General features: G+C 44.1%; 1 protein-coding gene across 1 annotated transcript in view; it reads right to left on the bottom strand.

The window, feature by feature from the left end:
* The window catches only part of usp43a (ubiquitin specific peptidase 43a), a 146433-nt gene that overhangs the window by 75115 nt on the left and 50366 nt on the right, over window positions 1-20952 (bottom strand). The window contains 1 exon segment of the mRNA XM_022199008.2: window positions 484-576. Within this exon segment, the coding sequence (XP_022054700.2) occupies window positions 484-576 (93 nt within the window).

Raw genomic sequence — 20952 nt, 5'->3', positions numbered from 1 at the left:
ATGATTCTAAATTGTCCACATGTGTGAATATTGAGTGTGCTTGGTTGTGGGTACCCTGGTTTCACCCTAAGTCAGCTGGGATAGGCTCCAGCCCCCTCTGAGTCCCTACAGAGGAAGAAGCGCTACATAGAAAATGGATGGATTTTCCCCTATAAACCAGAGCATGGTAGAAAATTCTCAACACATAATTAACACATTTGCTTGGGCCACAGTGAGACCACAGTGAAAACAGAAGGCATGAAAACGCCAAAAACTTCCACTAGTTGACACTGACAACTAGCAAAAATGTATCTCAATGCAAGCAATGCAGCATTCAGTGTCAACTCATACAGAAATATTGTTGCATGGGCCAGAAATGTGAGCTACCATACCTCACAATAAAATCATATTTGATTGGTTAAGTCAACAGCAACTAATGTTTAACTTAGCCACCAAATGTGTAGGCTTTTCACTGTACCATTTGTCTTGCATGTTATACATCACCTTGTTTGTCGTAGAGGAATGGGCAGAGAGATACATAAAAACGGGTCAAAGGTGTTGCTCTGCTTAAGGCAATGAGGGCACGTCAGAGAAGACCTGGAGAGACAAAGAGACAGAGAGACAGCCGTTCTTAATCTTTTCAAATACATATTTTTTCAATGTATAACCCTTACTCATCATATTAAAAAAATATACATATTACCCATTTTCTAAATTCTAAAGACAACTGCCATTAGAGAGAGAAATTCTTCCAACTATACATAACTTCATACACAATGCTGGGCAGATGGGTCGACAGATACTGCCACCCGTACATGGCAAATCCTCACATTTTCTGTTAAGTATGGAGTAAATGTGCACTAGAAATTGCCTGCTTTGTGCTGTGAATGCAGCTGAAATCTTCATGGTGGTTAAATCTGCATATCCCTTGTACACAGACTGAGCACTGAAGCAGGCCATCTGGACTCTGGTCTGTTTTTGAGAAAAGGGCAGCAAAGCAACAGCTGTGGGATGCTGTTCAGAATTTTAGCACCAAAACACGGAATTGAGCAGTTGGTAACTGGAATGAAAAGAGTGTGTCCCACAGAAGACACTGAGCTGGAAAGCATACGAGAAAACTGGAACAAGAAAAGATGGGAGTAACAAAAGATAAAAGATGAAAGTTGGAGGAGATATTTAAAGGCAGAGACAATGGTGAAGAAAAAAGGGTTATGGTGGGGAAAAAAGAAAAGGCTTGGGACTAAAATGAAGGGCAGCAGACACAGGAAGGCAGAGGGAACAAAAGTTAAGAGCAAAGGGAGGCAGGGATGGAAAGACAACAAAGAGGAAGGACAGATCAAAAGTGAACAGAAGGTTGGCAGGAGGACAGTGGAGTTGACAAAAACTAGAAAGCAGAGCTGACAGAGGAAAAGACACGGACAGGTCCCGTCAAGGTTTTTGAGCTGACAGAAGTGGAGATGATCAGAGTGGCGAATTGACAGGAGGATAGAAAGCCCAACCTGTGGGCCGCTATCAGCATCAATCTGCTCCAAACACAGTTTTCAAAGGCAAAGGCAGACAGTGACCTCATGATATAAAGGGAAGCATTCTCAAAAGTTTAGTTTGACATTTTGGGACATTTATTTATTTGCTTTCTTGCCATGAGTTTGATGATCAATACCACTCTTGTGTCTGTGCATCAAATACAGTACGAAGTTATAGGCAGGTTCTGGTTATCTTAGCTTAGTTTAACTGTATATGGGCGTAGCAAACAAGACATTACCCTCTGGTTTGTGTACTACCACTGAAAAGCCTTGCGTTTGGCATTTAGGTCTAGTGTTACCCACACGCAAATTTAGAAGCTAAAATTATTGAATAAAAGCAGTTTCCACTCGATGAACTATGCACCAATTTGTTTAAAATGACAATGGGAATCATTTATTCCCATCTGTTTCTTCAGGAAGAGAACAAGCTCAGGCTTCCAGATAAAACTCTTGTGTAAAAAGGGTTCAGAAGTCCTGTCATAACATTTATGACCAAACTGAATTTGGCTTGCAGTCTTCCAACAAAACATGAGTGGCAGGTTTGTGATAGCGGACAAGCCCTCAAGAAATGTCATGGAAATACTGTAATGACTCTTCCCTTACAGATAAGTGATTATCTTCCTACTCCATTTCTAAAGTTCCTTGTTCGAACCTTAATCATGTTACACACATTTCCCAAAATGTAGACCAGTGGTTAACTTTGGTCTGCCAAGAACCCTGAACTCATAAGTACTTGTTTTTTTGTAAATGAAGAAACATATAAGATGCTGATCAGACAAAATAGCACAGATTATTAAAATGTAATTAAATAACAACATAAAACTTTAGAGTTACATTTGCTTTCACTCAAATCGCAGTGGATCAGACTGAAGACGAGAATCAACCTTCAAAGATACACTGATAATCATCCATTTTACTCCATATGGGGCCATAATTTACAAACTGAACATCATGCTGCATTTAGAGAATCTTGTGACTAGAGCCGAGAACATAAAACCATTAAGAAAGCGTTGAGTAAGGTAGCAGATTCAGGTACTCGGTCACTATCAAAAAGATCTCTATATAATCAGACCAGAAGAGTCACCTTCTGCTGGCTACCTAAAAGAACACAGATGTAAGACAGTGTCGTGTTGGTTTTGTTTTTTTCAGATCCAGAAGGTGCATCCGATTTTTTATATACACTGATCAGTCACAACATTATGACTGCTGACAGGTGAGGTGAATAACATGGACCTTGTTATGATGCAAGGTTCTGCTGGGAAACCTTAACTCCTGACATGTATGTGGATGTTTGACATGGACCACCCATCTAAACATCGCAGGTCAAGCAACCCCCCGAACCCCAAGGCAAGCAGCAGTCCTTGATGCCAGTTGCCACCTTCAGCAGGACAATGCACCCCAACACATCACAAAAACTGCTCAGGAGTGGCCCGGGGAACACGACAGAGCTAAGGTGTTCACCCAGGTTCCACACTCCCAGATCCAAATCGTATTGAGCATCTGTAGGATGTGCCAGAGTAAGCCTGATCTAGGTAAGTCCTACCCTGCAACCCACAGGACCCACAGAATTTACTGCCTCCATCTCGGTGCCACAGGACATCCCCAGAAGTCCTGTGTCCACGCCCCACTGGGTCAGAGGAGTTTGAGCAGCATAAAGGGGACCAACACAGTATTAGGTAGGTGGTCATGTTATGCCTGATTGGTGTACATTCTAAACTCCTGATCTGCAACTGATGAACAAGTCAGATGTCAGTAAGGTAATTTGTATCAAAACAAAACAAACAAAAAAAATAGAGTTAAAATGACAATTTGTGGGGCGCTTTTTCTGTGTATTCTTTGTATTACTCACAATACAGTTTCCTTTGGTTTCTTTTGTTACATCAGATATAAAGATGGACAACAGTTTAGTTTGAAAGTACGGTAAGAAAAGAAACATAAAATGAATGACTACCTGAGTTAAATGTTTGTGATATCAATAATTGCGGGTATCATGTTAGCAATAGCTCTATGCTATAATAAGAATTTCTAATCACGTTGCTGTTCTGTATGTTCAAGCTGTCATTTCTACGAAAAGTTTGTTTTGAAGGAGTTATTTAATGCTACCTTGCAGCTAGTTACCTTCCCTTGGATTGTTTTACAGCTGTAACCTGTGGTTCATAAAGAGTCAACTGTGATCTGTGTGTTCCTTCAATACCAGGAATCCCTTAAAAGACTGTGGGATTAAACTGATCTACAGTATCTACAGTTGCTTTTACCTCAACAAACCATGACAAAAAGCAAGCTTCAAATAACTTGCTGTCCTTTCCTAAACTTAGCTGCAATCTAGTCTTTGCATATGGTAATCAAATGAAAACACCATGTTCAGTTTGTTCTAGTGCCACGTAATCCTCTCATTGTGTAGGAATGTAATCCTATTATTCATTGGAAATCACTGAATGTAATTCAGTGGCTGTGTTTCTTTATGTGTGCTTGTCATTTTTTGAAGTTTTAGACAATAATAAGGCACTCATTCAAACTATTTTAAACATGGCAGAGTTACAAAAACCTGTTTGTCTCCATAGTAAAATCTATCATGCTTTATAGGTGTAATCAAACTTGAAGATGTCGATATAGTATTTGAGGTGGTTTTCTTCAGTTATATGACAGTAGTTTAGAAGAGTGTTGATTCAGCTTGTTGCAGTGCACCAAAACTGACTATTAAGCAGCTTATTGATGCACATGTAGATGTTTTATTCTGATCTTATTCGTGTTTGGTTCGGGGAGGAAAACTGTTGCAATGATGCTGCATGATGCTCTTTTGTGGCTGACATCTTTGAGAGTATGTGTGTGTTTGCAGATGCTCCTGTGTCTTGCTGTGATTTCTGCCAGTTGAGCTGTAACCACATATTTGGAGACACAAACTTGTCAAATGAACAAATATGCTGGAAATAATACAACAATTTTTAAACTCCACATTTCCTCGCTGTCAGTGTTGAACCCAGTGTGCCGTGGCAGCCAGTCGCAGACATGCTAACGATGCCAGTTTGTACTCGGTAAAGCAGACTGACAGGCTGTATTCACTAACACACACAAACACACACACTAAAAAAAAAAAGTTTTGCACACCCCTGAAACTCACTTACTTACACTGAAATGTGCATGCAGAAACAACCACACACAAATCACTTTAAAAAGCTTGTGGTGAGGGTGACAGTGTTTCCAGTCTGGTGCAGAATATGAGATAAGTGTACCTGCTGATGTCAGTGCACACGCGTGTGCATGTGTGTGCGCGTGTGTCAGACATAGAGCAAGGCTTGTACAACGCTGAGGTGTCAAATCAAAAACACCGACAATCTTTAGCGTAAACCGGATACCTGGAGCAACAGCACATACACTCACCAACACACAGTACGGCAGCAGCTCCTTTTATTTATCATAAAAAAATGTTTAGCATCGCTGTGTCCTGCTCAGAGCTAAATAAATAACACTCCACTGGCAGCATGGATGCACATTATGCAGCATCACGTTGCCTGATTTCATCATTTCTCATGTCTTTATTCTAAATTGAGAAGCTTTGCGGCACAGTACATGGGATGATGAAGAGAAGGTGATGCGGATGATGCAACATATGCAGCACAAACTGGGTCAGGATGTTGGTATACTAAAATAAACTTATTATACATGTGTGATCTATTAATTATTCGAGTCAGAGTTGAGCTGGCATTTTAATTGTACCTAAACATGACTCATGTATTTGTATTACCTCCAGTCAAGTCTATGTGAAAAGAGTATAAAATATGATGACTCGCAGACACTAATTCATAATGAAAATAGGCACTAATAAATAATGTATCAGTGAAATGGTAAAATAAACAAAGATTAATGGATGAGCAAATTAAGCTACATGTGAGATTTGAAGAGCTGAGAGACTGTTTTGAAACCAGGTGTGTGATTTACATTCCAATAAACCAAAAGCTATAAAAATTAATAAAAATAAAGCCATACTATTTCCAAAGAGTACACACCATCTTAAAAGTTACCCACAGCATATATGGCAAAAGATTTATTCACAGTATTTGATTTAGTAAAATTCACAGCTTGAAGAATCACTGGCAGATGGAATACAATGCTTTCAAAAGTTCAGTAACAGATGCAATTTCATCTGCTCCTTTTTTGAAATATATTCCCTTTAACTTAGTATTGGGGACATCCCTGGTGTTACAGCCACTTGTCAAAGAAACACGATTGTTTAATCAATGCATCTTGCCCTTATTTATGAAGCAAACAGTGTCAGCTGACAGCTCTGCAGACTGGAGGCCTGAGGCCACGTGAAGACAAAGCACCAAAACAACGAGACAAAGCTTTATTGCACTTGGAAAACAAACTGAGAAAAAGGCGCATGAGAGACTACGTGGGGATAATGTGAGAAATGGAGCTTAAAATGTCACGGTCTTCTTCACAAATGACAGAAAAATGTATGGCTGGAAAGGAGCGATGAAGTTTTCCAAAATAAAAACAACGCATGTGATGGAAAAGGGAACAACATGTGACTCTCTGAGATTCAGATGCTTGCTCCCATCCCAACTCACATTCCATGTAATAAAACAGTGTGAGTAAAAGGAAATCGCACAAGGACTTTAGCTAGATATGTGCCAGGTTGACCCAACCGCCCAGTCCCACTAAAAACGGTCAAAAATACAATGACCCTTAATCTAGTTTCTGTTGTAGCTGCCAAAAGGGCTCAAAGTGGACATTCCATAGATGTCTGCTTCTCTGGAACACCTGAGAGCAGCTGACTCAAGATCTAACTATGTTTTTAATTAGGTTTTTCTTTGATTTTTAAGTAGTTTTTATTTCTTTGACTGACCAATTTATTTGCCTGTTTATTTACACATTTTTGTATCTTTATTCTGTCTTCATGCTTCACTTTTCGATTACTGTCTTATTTTGCTTTTCTGAACTGATGTTTATCCTATCTCTGGTGTTTTCTCACTGCAAATTTAATACATTTATGAAATATATTTAGATAGAATAGAAACACTTCATTGACCCCCAAGGGGATTGCTTTTTGTTTGACAGTAATATTTTTTAGAATAGAAAAACTAGTATGTATGATGGTGTTTCTGCAGTTTTCAGTCCCTGCTATAAGTTGGTTCTTTGTTTACAACGGATTGGCACAGGGTGTTGGGGTATTGCTATTATTCTTATACTGGAAAATGCCCTGTACAAATTAAATCTTAGAAAATGACTGCTTAATTGGTAGTACTATGGGGCAGACCACGGCTGGCTGTGAAGGATATGGTTGAAGTGGGTGCAGTCTCAGCTGGATCTGCTCAACATCAATCATTGAAGCAAGATGGACAACAAGGAGCTACGTCATCTTCTCGTCTTGTAGCCGAAGTCCGAGCATAAAGAGACTGTGCTTGAAAACGAATTGATGCTAGTCCTCTCACTAATTAAAATGACTGATATGACTATTGTGACTTTTCTGCCTTTTTACTGCAATCAAAAAGTGCACGAGGCAGCTGGTAGGAACCGCAGCACCCAAACACCACCACAGCAAACCCAGGGCTCCAACAAATTTCATAGTTCTTTATAGGTCAGTGCTTCTACTTCAACTGAAAGAGAGCGAGCTGACTGAGTTCACTTTCTTCTGTCCGCCTGCCACTCAGCCACTCAGTCAGTCATGTGTCACTGGCTTTGGATTGGAGGGCACTCGTCTTTCTCTATCAGAGAATACGAGTGGAGACCTCCTGTCAGGGGAAATTAACTCAGCTAACAGGGCTGCACAGACTCTCTCACACACACATCTCCAGTCTAGTAACTCTCACTTTCACTTTCGCAAGCATTAACCCCCTCTAAGATTTGGAAACAGTGTTACAAAGGCCTCAGTGTCAACTTCATGCATATGTGTTTCCTTATTCCTGGTTAATATTCAAACAAAAACTGGGCAATAATTGGATTCATGTCGCTGCATGAAACAAATAACAAATGACACCTGAGCACACATGACTTCATTTCACTACCTGTCGAGCACAAAGGACTGCACTGACACCATTTTATTAAACATTAATGCTGTTTTTTTTAGAATAAACAGCAAAAAAACAATCTGTAAAATGCAGTTAAACAAAGCAATGTTTCTGAAGCAACTAACGGAATACTGATCTCTTCTTTTCTTCATTTCTCTCTCCCAGTTTCACTCCAGCTCTTGTTCTCATTTCATTGTGTCATCAATTAAAAGATGTCTTCATCTTGGTGCCTGATATTGGGTCAGGTCAGATACATGATTGCAAGACTGAGGAAGGTTTGAGGAATAAAAGACAATTTTTCTGCAAGTATTTCTGGAGAAATTAAAAATAGCCTTGAAGACTAATGGACCAAATCAAGAAAATAATTACACACACAAGTATGTCTCGACTGAGTCCACATTATTGAGATGAGAGTTATACAGACTGTGGACTACGAGACTTGCTGAGCAGTAGTAGTGTGTCAGATAGGATTTTTAAGCACTGTTCACTTTTTTCCGATTTCAATCTATAATATACTGAAACATAATTAACATATAGTAGAAATGAATGAATGCTCAAACATTCATGAAATCACCATGTTAAACTAACAAACACAAATTTGAATGCTTTCCCTGAATGAGAGCACCCTCTGCTTTCAAGTAAATAAGTAAAAGTTTTGACATCCAAAATAGAAAAACACACAATGTATGAATGGATAGATGGACAGACAGATCAGATGAGTTAACCAAACGTTGGGTTACTTAACGTAATCCCTGGTTCTTTGATAACAGAGTGAGGTGTTTCACTATGGGATTCGCTTCAGGCGAGACCATTACGGAAGCTCCAATGACACAACGTCTGTCTCTGACAGACAGGTCGACGTGTGAGGAGGGCCCCGCCCCCTCTATATACCACACTCGACCGCCCCGTCCAGGCCATTCTTATCGGTTTCTTCCCTCATACATGCAAGGAGGGAATTGTTGGTGAAACACCTCACTCTGTTATCAAAGAACCAGGGATTACGTTAAGTAACCCAACGTTCTTTTTCTAACTTCGCTCGGTGTTTCACTATGGGAGATATAGACCACTCCCGGATTGCATAATCTCCCGAAGTTAATCTGGCTCAATCTGGGATGATATCAACCAGTTTCTGAAGCACCAGTCTCCAGCACTGCGTGGGCCAGGGATGGACCTGAGACATCCAACCTATAAAATCTCACGAAAGTGTGCGGTGAAGCCCAACTCGCGGCCGCACAAATATCCTCCACCCTAATACCCTTTAGCAGAGCCCATGACGTAGCCATGCTCCTGGTGGAGTGTGCCTTCAAGCCTGCAGGAGGTTCCAGTCCCCTGCAATTGTAACCGAGCACTATAGCATCCACAATCCAATGGGACAGCCTCTGCCGGGACAGCGGCTTCCCCTTGTGTGGCGTGGCCCAAGACACGAACAGTTGATCGGACCTCCGAAAACTGGCTGTTCTGTCCACATACACATGTAATGCACGCACAGGGCATAAAGTGTTCAACCGTTGCTCCTCCGCTGACCCAAAAGGCGGAGGATGAAAAGCCCTCAATTCCACTGTGGGGCATCTATAAGCAGATTCTACCACTTTGGGTATAAACGCTGGGTTAGGCCGTAAACAGACTTTAGACAAGCCCGGTGCAAACTGCAAGCAAGCCGGGCGGGTTGACAATGCCTGTAAGTCACTCACTCGCTTTGCAGTAGTTAAAGCGAGGAGGAGAGCGGTTTTGAGTGATACAAATTTTAGGCCCACTGCCTCCAAAGGTTCAAATGGGTGCTGTGAGAGAGCGTCTAATACAGCAGCCAAGTCCCATAAAGGCACCATAGGCCGGGAAACTGGCAGTTTACGACGTACTCCGTTCATAAAGCGGCATACCAACGGATGCTGGCCCGCCGGCTTATCTCCCAAGCCTATATGGCATACTGAAATAGCAGCCAGATAAACCTTGATTGTGGAAAAAGCTCTACCTTTCTCCAATAGGTCTTGGAGAAAACAGAGAATGTCTCTCACTGAGCACTGAAAAGAAACAATACCTCTGGCCTCACACCACTCCTCAAACACTCGCCACTTAGAACTGTACAATGAGCGAGTGGATGAAGCTCTAGCACACTGAATAGTGTCGATGACATTGGGAGGCAGTCCAGCTGCCCCCAAATTTAACCTCTCACGGGCCAGGCCCAGAGAGCCACCTGCTCTGGATGGGGGTGGTAAATCTCCCCCCTGGCCTGGGACAAGAGATCCCTGCGCAGCGGCAGAGGCCAGGGTTGGCCTGATAGTAACTGCACTATCTCCGCCACCCAGTGTTTGGACGTCCACCGCGGGGCTATCAAAATCAGTGACAGGCTCTGTTCTCTCACTCTGGTCAGAGTGGGGGAGATCAGACTGAGAGGGGGAAATGCATACAGCAGGACGTTTGGCCATGGGTGTGCCAGTGCATCTACACCCAACGGTGCATCCTCTTCTGTCAGTGAGAAATACAGCTGACATTGCGCGTTTTCCCGCGAGGCGAACAGATCTACGGCAGCCTGTCCGTATATCTGCCACAGCTGGCTCACTACTTGGGGATGGAGCTTCCATTCCCCGAACAGAGGGTTTCCTCTTGACATCAGATCTGCACCCCTGTTCAGCACTCCCGCTATGTGCGTCGCACGCAGCGACCCGAGCCGAGAAGCGCTCCACAGAATTAATCTCCGAGCCAGCTTGTGAAGCCGAAGGGACCGTGTGCCTCCTTGGCGATTCACGTATGCCACAGCTGTGGAGTTGTCGGATTTCACCAGCACATGCTGCCCTCTCAGATAAGGGAGAAAATATTTTAAGGCCAGAAACACTGCCATCAACTCGAGGTAATTTATGTGAGCCTGAGCCAGCTCCGCTGACCAGGTGCCATTCACTGCTCTGCCATTGAATGTCGCTCCCCAGCCTGTCATGGACGCGTCCGTTGCTATGACAACCCGAGACGCTACTGTCCCTAAGCTGACACCCTGTGAAAAAATCGCTGGATTTCTCCACTGGTTGAGAGCTGCCGTGCACTCCGGAGAGACAATCACTGAGCGAGAGATGTGACGGCGGGGACACAGTTTTAATGATGCCACCCATCTCTGCACGTCTCTCATCATCAGGAGGCCCAGCCTCACTACTGAGATGACCGATGCTATGAGCCCGAGCAGTCGCAGACACAGTCTGAACTGCACCGCTGCCCCCGGTCGGAACCGGGCCAGGCACTGATTGAATGACTGGCGCCTCTCCCCTGACAGCGTAGCGCGATATCTGAGGGAGTCTATACTGAGGCCCAGATAGGATACGCACTGAGCGGGTATCACTCGGCTTTTGGCCCAGTTTATTCTGAAACCCAGACCGCGGAGGTGAGACGTCACAGTCTCCATATCCCTCAGCGCCTGCTCCCGTGAATGAGAGCATATCAGATAATCGTCTATGTACGAAAAAATTCTGATACCTCTGCTCCTTAACGGAGATAATGCTGCCTCCATACACTTGCTGAAAACTCGTGGAGCCAGCGAGAGACCAAACGGGAGTACCCGGTACTCGTAGGCTATGCCTCGGTAAGCAAACCTGAGAAATTTCCTGTGTGCAGGGAATATCTCTATGTGAAAATAAGCATCGGCTAGATCGATTGTGACAAACCAGTCTCCGGGGCGAATAGACTGGCATAACACTTTGATTGTTAACATCCTGAACGTGTATTTCCTCAGATAACTGTTTAACACACGCAGATCCAGAATGGGACGCAGTGACCCCCCTTTCTTTGGGATGAGGAAGTAACGGGAGTAAAATCCCTGTTGACTCTCCTCGATCGGGACCTTTCTGATCGCTCTTTTGAATAAAAGAGAATCGATTTCGTCCTGTAACACCTGCGCAGCTTCCCCCTCTGTTACTGACATCACAACACCGTTGAATCTCGGTGGTTTTATAGCGAACTGAATCCTGTATCCTCGGGAAACAGAATGCATTACCCATGTATTCACTGCGCATGCGCGCCATTTCTTCGCCTGAGCAGCGAGAGGCCCTCTCTCCAAAAAGGCGAGGGCGCCCTCCTCTGGCTTGGGGGAGGTATGACCCTCCCTCTCCGGGCTGCCAGGTGTTTGAGTAGATACCTTTTGTGTGGGACAACGCGCCCTCGGCTCTTGGCTTGGTTGCGCGGCTGTCAACTTTATTTGTGTCAACATAGGAACGTGAAATTGAGTGCTTGGTGACACCCGGGGGGACAGCTCTTGGCTGTTTAACTGCGCACCGCGGTGCAAACATGACCGTCTCTCTTCTCCGTCTGCCTGAACTGGCGGGGGGCAGAGGACCGTGGCTGCTGGCGCTTGAAACCGAACCGGAACCGTTGCAATGAACTCCTCTCTTCTCCTCTTTACTAGAGAAGGAGCAGGTGATGATGGGCATAGCTCATCAGGCAGACCGCTTCTTCACCCCTCCAGGGGGTTGGGGAGAGCGGCGTTTCGCCGCTACAGCGGCGTAAGAGTGTTTGCCCCAGGGTTTGCTATTCCCCGCTCTCGGCTGCTGGTCGCCGCGACCGGCGCCTGGTCTATGAGCGGGTCTCACATCTCCCTGTCTCCCTTTCGCTGCTGCAGCCGCGGCGGCGAAACTGGTGCGAGGCTGTGCTCGCGGGGTCTGCTTTCGAGGCAAACAGAGGTCAAATGCCTCACCCTCCTGCTTTCTCTGTGTGCTGGTTTCCCTCATTTTCTCCAGAGCTGGACCGAAAAGACCCTTGGTGGGGTCGTATGTGGCGTCCATAATCTCAGCTCTTTGAGTGTCACTCAGCCCAGACAGTGAAAGCCACAGAGCCCTCTCTCCCGCGACTGCCAGGCCCATGACGCGCCCGCAGCCCTGCACTGCTCCGCGGGAGGAGCGCAGGATGAGGTCATTTACCACACAGATTTCGTCCCATAGCTGTGGGTTTGGGGCTCCCGAATCCAATTGGCGGCCCATTTCCTCCAAAATCTCCGCTTGGTAAGCTGACAGCAGTGTGACAGCGTTCAGTGAGCAGACAGACTGTGCAGCGTATTTGTACATACGCTGATACACACCTGCTGCTGTACGCTCCGTTTTACCGGGCAAGGAGATGTGTGATGCCGCCGAGACGGATCGGCGGTTCGGGTGAAGGTGGTAGGCCACTGAAGGCTCCACCGCCGGGGGTTCGGCTAGCCCCAGCTCCGCCATACCGTATACCTCCAGTTTGGAGTAGCCCTGTGTGGTTACCTTGCTCTTGAACGGGCTTGACCAGAACCGTCTCATTTCTGCCATACAGGCCGGCACTGCCGGGAGTAGCTGTTTGGCAGGAGGGCGGGTTGGAGGAAGCCTTTTCCCATCGTAAAGGTCCCTCGAATCCCCCTCCGCGTCCTGAGACGCCGGCCAGGGGACGTTCAGTTTAGCCGCTGCTCGTTTGCAAACCTCGTAAAGGTTGTTATCCACCGGAGCGGCAGTCTCGGTTGAGCTGGGGGGTCTGGAAAGAGTGGGGAAGGTGGCATCCTCCTCTCCCTCTTCCATGTCATCCAAATCGAGGATGTCAGAACCGGTGTCACCGTCTGCATCCTCGCCTCCTTCCTGCCCGAAGATATTATCATCTTCGAACAGCGGAGGTATGGGCTCAACCTGTTCCATCATGTCCGCCCAGCTAGCCGAAGCTAGGGGCTGATGGGAAACGGGGGCCTGAGCGGTCCCTGGCGGGGCGAGGCATGGATCCTTGCCGTCAGGACCGGCCACCGCCACTCTCAATCTCCTCTCCAGAATCTTTGTTGGCATGTTGGCGCAATGAGCACAGGCCTGTGGGTCTGCCAGCGACGCCTGAGCGTGCTTCGCTCCCATGCACACAATGCACATAGGGTGGGGGTCTCTGCCCGAAATCGTCGCCCCACATGACGTGGGACAACGGCGGGGAGAGCCCTTCCCCTCTTTCTGCCCAGCTCCTATGACGGGGGCAGACATGTCCGCTGGGGGAGATGGTTTTATTGGAATATGTAGTCGGTGTGAGCCTCACTATATAACCCGTCGTGTGGAGAACAACTCGCCGCTACGCGTTAGCTGTGCTCTGTAAGAAGGTGGCTAACAAGCTAATGTTAGCGCTTAGCCGAGCTCGAGTGAACGTAGCTCGTAGCTAGCATAGGACACCGGGTAGGTGAGCACCTGGTGACCTGCCGGGAAGCTCGCCACAACGCGGTCGCAATCCCACCGAATTATCGTCAGCACAGTTCAGCGTCTGTTGGTGCCGCGCTAGGCAACGTTTCCCTTGACGGGACGTCTGGTAGCAGTTAAGCTAGCAACCAACTCGACAACCGGCTGTACTGAGGGAGCTCTCGTAACTCCTCTGAGGAAGAAAGCGAGAATGGCCTGGACGGGGCGGTCGAGTGTGGTATATAGAGGGGGCGGGGCCCTCCTCACACGTCGACCTGTCTGTCAGAGACAGACGTTGTGTCATTGGAGCTTCCGTAATGGTCTCGCCTGAAGCGAATCCCATAGTGAAACACCGAGCGAAGTTAGAAAAAGAACTGCAAACTTTTCAGGCACAAGCTTGTCTGACTTTTTCACAAGCCACCCTTCTAAATGAAAATTAATGTTCTACTTCCAATTTCCTATCTTCCTCTTTCCTCATATGTTTCTTTTTGACTCTCAGTCTGTCTGTCCCTGCCTTTCTGTGTCCATCTCGTCTGTCTGTCCATGTCTCCATCTCTGTGCCCATCTACAGGGTGACCCAAAAGTCTGGAAACAAATGAAAAGTCTATAATCCAAATAATGTTATTTCAATAAATCAGTACCACAGATATATTCAGAAGAGTAACAGATTAGTGTAAAACAAACATATTTCGACATGTTCATGTTTGTTTCTTGTACAAAGTTGTGAACGTTTCCACCACCTGGTTACACTGGTATCTTCTGAAATTTATCTTCATTCATGCTTATGAAGGTTCCTCAAACTGGTCAGTAAATGTTGCCTCATGGTATTTTTGGATGTTTAAAAAAATTAAAACTGTCAGATACTTTACCATCAAGAGTTCTGAAATCTGACACTGATGGCCTGCATTTTGAAGTTATGCTCCAGCATACCTGGACCTTATGGTTCTATTAACTTTCTTCCAAGTTATTGCACTCGGCATATACTATGCTTTTAAGTTATTTTATTATGCTATAACAAAAATGGGTAAAATAAGAGTGAATTCATGCACCCCCAACTCAAATAGACACTGCAGTTAAACTTTGTTTCCAAACTTTTGGGTCACCCTGTATTTCTCTCTTTCACCCAGGCTCTGACATTCAGGGTGAAAGTGTAGCACACAGTGCATTTACTTGAGGTGACTCATGTTCTCTAAACAAGTGACTCCTGACAGCTGAACTTTCTGCTGCAGTCAGTACAGTTTGTGTGCAGACAGACACACACATACAGACCTGGATGTCACAGACGGGTCACTCCTAGTCGAAAAACACTAGTGTGCTTTAATGAGCCAAAAATCCAGATGCCTAAACTATAGTTTTGTGTCCAGACAAGAAAAGTTAAAGAATAGAAACTTTTGCATAAGTCCAACTCTGGGGATTAATATGATTCAGATTATTAATATTCAACAGGAAAAACATACTTAGTCATTCTGGGAATCTTCCTGTGCACATCAGTTGTACCAGGTTAACCCTGACTGTTACCATGAAAACATTCATAGATTTTCAATCATGAAGACACAGAATAGGAACCCATCAAGACTTTTGTGATAAGTGAACACTGATGCACCACTTTAACAATTTCATTCAAAGGCGTCCTCCAAATTAAAAATCCCATTAGTTTTCCCACACAACATTATAGATTATCCCAGACTAAGAATAAAGGCCAATTCGTGCTTCAACACTTGTGCCTGCAGGCGAATGTGTGACATAAATGTCATCATCTGCCTAAGTTCAATGAGAGTGCACACAGAGTTCTCTGCAGACCTCCACGTACAGCCCAAAATTCATAACTGCACAAAATTGCTGTAAGCACGCCAACTGCATGTTAGAAGAGTCTGTCTGAGGAGACTGGCTGCCATCCCTGCTTTCTAATTCATCATTTAAAGAGTTGTAACAGATGTGCCAAACTTTGGAGGTGCTTTGATTTGTACATGCTTTCCACTGACGCTGCCCAAACACAGTGGAAAACTCTCCAGAAATCCTAAGCCATGTCCACTAGGGCTGGACCCGAATATCCCGAATATCCGAATATTCGTTCGCTACAGCACTATCCGGATATTAATTTTGGTATCCGAATTTTCAGAATATACAGTTTGGTTACCAGGTGGCTGTAGAGGTAATATAAACAGTATTGTTTTATTGCCTACTTAACAGTGGTGAGAGAACAATCACAATTTCATTTCATCCATCCCTCCATTATCTATAAACCACCTAATCCTCATTAGGGTCACATGGGGGCTGGAGACGATCCCAGCTGACTTAGGGTGACTGGACAGGTCACCAGTCTATCACAGGGCTACACATAGAGACAGACAAGCACAGTCACATTGACGCCTACGGACAATTTAGAATCACCAATTAACCTCAGCATGTTTTTGGACTGTGGGAGGAAGCTGGAGAACCTGGTGAAAATCCATGCATGCACAGAGAGAACATACAAACTATGTGCAGAAAGATCCCAGGATCTTCTAGCTACAAGTCAACAGTGCTAACCAATGAGCCACTGTGCAGCCCGCAATTTCATGTCAGAGTAAGAAAATCATAAGCGTTTTCTCTTTATATACAAAGGTCAGTTTTGGTTAAAGCAGTAAAGACAAATTAGGTTTGTACTTCAGGGCTACTTGCGGGTGAACCCACTCTACATAACAATGTGACTTTTGTTTTTGCAAAATAAAAATGAAAACGAGATCAAAGAATTGCTTCCATTTGGTAATGTCCTGCACTAACTGGCTCGTACCCACTTCAAAGTCTGGTACAACAGGGAGCTGGGTGGTATCAGCGGGAGGGAAAGTGGTGCGTGACGCCGAGCTCGAAGAAAGCACTGTGGGTGGTGAAAGCATCAAAATCAAAGTGAGGGAAGTCGATGTCTGGCCACACTTTCAGCAGCCACTCGGCTGTGCAGCATGCAAGGACCACACGAATGCATCACAGAGGTCAATATGAGCACATCCCAACCTGGGAGCATGTTTGAGGAAAAGTGGAGCCCCTGCAGACTCTCTTTGAAGATGAGAGGACGTTTGCTTTGCTTTAGGAGGTCCTGAGTCTTCAAAGGATGTGGTATAAAAGTATATGATTGGTAAAGAGAACATGTCACACTGGTCACAAATCAGTTTTCTTTGTGGCATAAGTAGATCCTGAGAGGTTTTTAGCTTTGCTTTTTTGAAATATTTATGCTTTATGGATGCCAGCTCAGCCTCAGGGACGAAAAGAAACAAATAAAGAACGGGATTTGTTGGTTTGGTGTGTCTTTCAGTTTACATATTTCAATAGATCTGCAGAAATCATAAGAAGGGAAGTGTTGCACAGTATTTATAATACAAATTGTCTAATATTCTGAACATTTTCACATCAAATCTGCGTCTAAACAAAAGCCACTGCGATAGGAGAAAAGCAACCTTTTTCAACTATCTTATTTGTCTAGACGGAGATTGAGGCTGGGGCTTTCCGCACGTCTCCCAGGCCATTAAATATAGATGCCACAAACTGAGAGTGGCAGACGGAGAGGGGAGGGAGGCTCTGACAAAGACTCATTTAACGCCGAGGCACAGCGGAGTGACTCGAGCGCAGACTCTCGCATAGACAGCCCAAACCACAAGACAGTCCTGGCTCTAATCGCAAACATTTATTCAGATCAGACAACTCCACCAAATTCCTCTGAGGAGTATCTCTGAGATATAAAAAGAATCAGGAAGCAAGAAATGGGAAGAAGGAGAGTGATATAGACAGAAGAAGAGGAGGGGAGGCCAGCGAGAGGCACAGACAGAGACGAAGACAGATGAAGATGCAGGCAGAGGGGAAAAAAAACATACACAAAATAAGACAGTGCGAGATTGCGAGGGAGTGACGGCTCTTTTGTTAGTCTGCATTTAGAGGCAAAGTGTCTTCAGCTCCCCAGTGATTACACGAAGTACAACGAGTGGAGGAAAAGAGCGAAAAAGGAGATTATATAAAAGAATAAGTCTCCTGCAGACTGGAAGCAGCTCAGACGGAGGTTGACTAATGAGATAAGAACACAAATGGATATGAAATATATTTACACTTGAGGAGGTCTGATGAAACTCCACCTAGAAACAAATTCTGGGTATCTTGGTCTATTACTTATTAACAGAGAATGAGTCACCAAGGAGAATGTTGCCTCGGAGTTTGGAAACAAATCAAAACTCAGTGGTTTCAGCATAGCTTGTGTACCGTTGGCGATATATTTTATGGTAGAGTAAGCCAGTGCTTTGGTGTTTCATTAACTGAAAAAAATGGATGAAACCGTAACAGCGAAAAAAACATCAGCTGCTGCCCTATGTATATGTAAAACTGTGTATGTGTTCTCATTAACTCACTAAGGAGTGTACGTATCATTAGCAATGTCAAAAAAAGGGGGAAATGCCGCATCATTCAGTTTCAAACAGTGACACACAAACGCACTGCCATGCTGAAAAAACAAATACGTTGTGATGAGAAAGCCTGCTCTTTTTTCCTGTCCACTCTCTACTTTTCTCTATATTTGTACACATTTAATCAAGCTCCCCCAGGTAAATCCCACAGTCTCACATTTTGGGACATTACAACTGGTAGTAACTCAAGGAAGCAGTTCGAGCAAACAGCGGTCATAATAACTGACTGTAGACCAACTTGCTCAACTCGAGATGCAGATTTCTACTTAGGGGGTGAAGCATGAGTTAGGGTCCCTTACTGTTAATCAGTTTATTGATTTTGACTTTGAAAATAACCCAATGACCAAAATTACCTTCGTGAACTGATGCTAACACATGAAAAAAACCCCCATCTACTTATACTTTTAAATTATTGGGGCAGAGTTTTCTTTTAAACCCTTGTGCACTGCAGGCGTGTCTTTTGTGTCTGTGTATGTTCATCATCAATATGTGCAATACAAAGCGGTCAGACAATATGACTCAAGTCCCTCCCTTTCTTCTATGAAGCTGCAATGCACTCTGTAAAACCATAACTCTGATGGGAACAGGGCTTAAAGCTGACCCGTGCTCCATCACTAGCCCATTATGGAGCCTCTCCAGTGTCTCAGAAGTAATCACTGGCTTTGCTTCTTTAACACAAACAAATCTGTGCCGGGATACAGTGGCATGTTAGCCAATTACAACAACTGTGCGCGTGAGAAGAAACACACTATATCAAGTCTCTGTGTGTATATATACGTGCACATGCTGCATAAGGTGTGTGTGTGTAAGACATATAGTTAATTGCCCTCTACTCTGCAGTGCTCGGAGGTCTCTGAAAGGTTGTGCATGTGTGGCATCTAGAGGTAATTACAGCCAATGTTGTGCAAGGAGAAAGCACTACCCTGCTCAGAGACAAATAATAAAACCCCAATGAAACACCCTTCTAAAAATAGCTGAATTTGTTCGTAAAAGGAGGAAAAGGAGGCGAGAGGATTTATCGTATGGTAACAGTGCGGTTCGGTAGAACAGAACAAGGAAACCACAGGACATTTTGTTTTTAATAATGTGTGTGTGTGTGTGTGTGTGTGTGTGTGTGTGTGTGTGTGTGTGTGTGTGTGTGTGTGTGTGTGTGTGTGTGTGTGTGTGTGTGTGTGTGTGTAGGTCAGACACAAGGCACTGAGGATGTGTAAATGTAAAAATGCATTGTGACTCTAATCAGCTAATGAACGGGCAGCTAATCTGATAATGCCACACAAACACTTGTGTGTGTGTGTGTGTGTGTGTGTGTGTGTGTGTGTGTGTGTGTGTGTGTGTGTGTGTGTGTGTGTGTGTGTGTGTGTGTGTGTGTGTGTGTGAACAGTGTGAGACAGAATAACATTTAAAATGAGACAAGACTGAATGAATCTTCACCTTTACCTTCCATCCGCTACAAATGACCACATGAGCAGATTCATTGCAAGTTGTTTCATCTATTCAGTCTGAGAGCATCATGGGAAATGAATCTTTGCAGGAATAAAGTCTAACAGTAAGCCTTCAATCCATCATCCACTGGTGAGGAACAGTGAAAATCCGATGAACGCATGGCTGGTTGACCTCGTAGTGGAGTGGTCAATACTGCACATATGTCAGATCTCGACCTTTTCATTGATTAGTTCACACACTACTCAGCTGCAGGTCAAATGTGTGTGTTGGACCGAAGCTCCAGGGTGGCAGACTTCTAGCAACATCATCACTTTGTACCTCGAGAGATTATGACTGAATTCAAGTTCTGCTTCAAAACGTACTTAACATCTTGGACTATCACAAGCTTCATTTGGTTTGCTGTTTCCTTATCTGTGCTTGTTCAAAAGTCACACTTTTTTTTTTTGTTTTGTTTTTCAGGCGTGAGCTCTCCCTTTGCAAATTTCTTCCCTCAACCCCACACACAAATGAGGCCTTTTCTATTTCTTGCCTGGGTGAACCTAGGGATGGGGATTCAATTTAAAGAAGCATAGAGAAAAGTGAATCTAATCTGAAACTTTATCTGGTCCTAATTGCAGAAACAGCAGGGTGTTGATAAGGCCACATGTTTATTCTGATAACCTGACTTGAGCTGATCGCACATAATAACAAAGGTATAACTAACATTTATTCTGATTGCTGATTTGTCTACTGATTATATTCCTGGTTAGTCAACTAACCCTCTGAAGCTGCAAACCCACTGGCAGGCCTGAAAAGCATATCGTCTTTTTTTAAATCGCCAAAATTACACCCTTTATCAGAGCTAGACAAGGTAAAAATGGAAAGAACCGTCAGATTTTCAGCTTGAATCTGTGTTGCACTGTTTCATCAAGAAACCTAACCAAAACTTAAATCAAAATTGTGATATTTAATTCCAATAATTTCATTATGCAAGAGTCATTTAAAAATTCACACAAAAAAACTGTTTGCCCTAATCAGTTTCTATTAAAAATAAAACAAAAAACAAAAATACTAAATATCCTGCGCTGTTTGTTGCAAGTGGGAAATATTAGTGATTCCAGCTGGGACCAACAGCCACGTGACAAAAAAAGAAAATCTCGGAATTTTTAACTGAATTGGGCTGAACTGCAGGCTGTGTTTACACAAAGAAGATACAAGACAGTACAGAAACCAAATTAAAATGTGAACAGTAAAATACCAATAGTATGTAAGTCACATTTTTCCCAGTATTGGTAACAACTGTGGGCACTAAGAAAAATATTACACATGTTGATTCCAGTTTTTAACTTTTGCTAATTTCTTTTTTAAGATTCACGGCACTAGAACTACTCCACAAAAGAGATTTATAGAGTCTTTCTGCTTCTCTTTATGGTTGTGCTGTTTGTAACTCAGAGAAAATTGA

The sequence above is a fragment of the Acanthochromis polyacanthus genome, chromosome 3, assembly GCF_021347895.1.
Source record: "Acanthochromis polyacanthus isolate Apoly-LR-REF ecotype Palm Island chromosome 3, KAUST_Apoly_ChrSc, whole genome shotgun sequence".
NCBI classification, from domain to species: Eukaryota; Metazoa; Chordata; class Actinopteri; family Pomacentridae; genus Acanthochromis; species Acanthochromis polyacanthus.
Note: the sequence above shows the minus strand (reverse complement) of the source record. Positions and strands in the feature narration are given on the sequence as shown.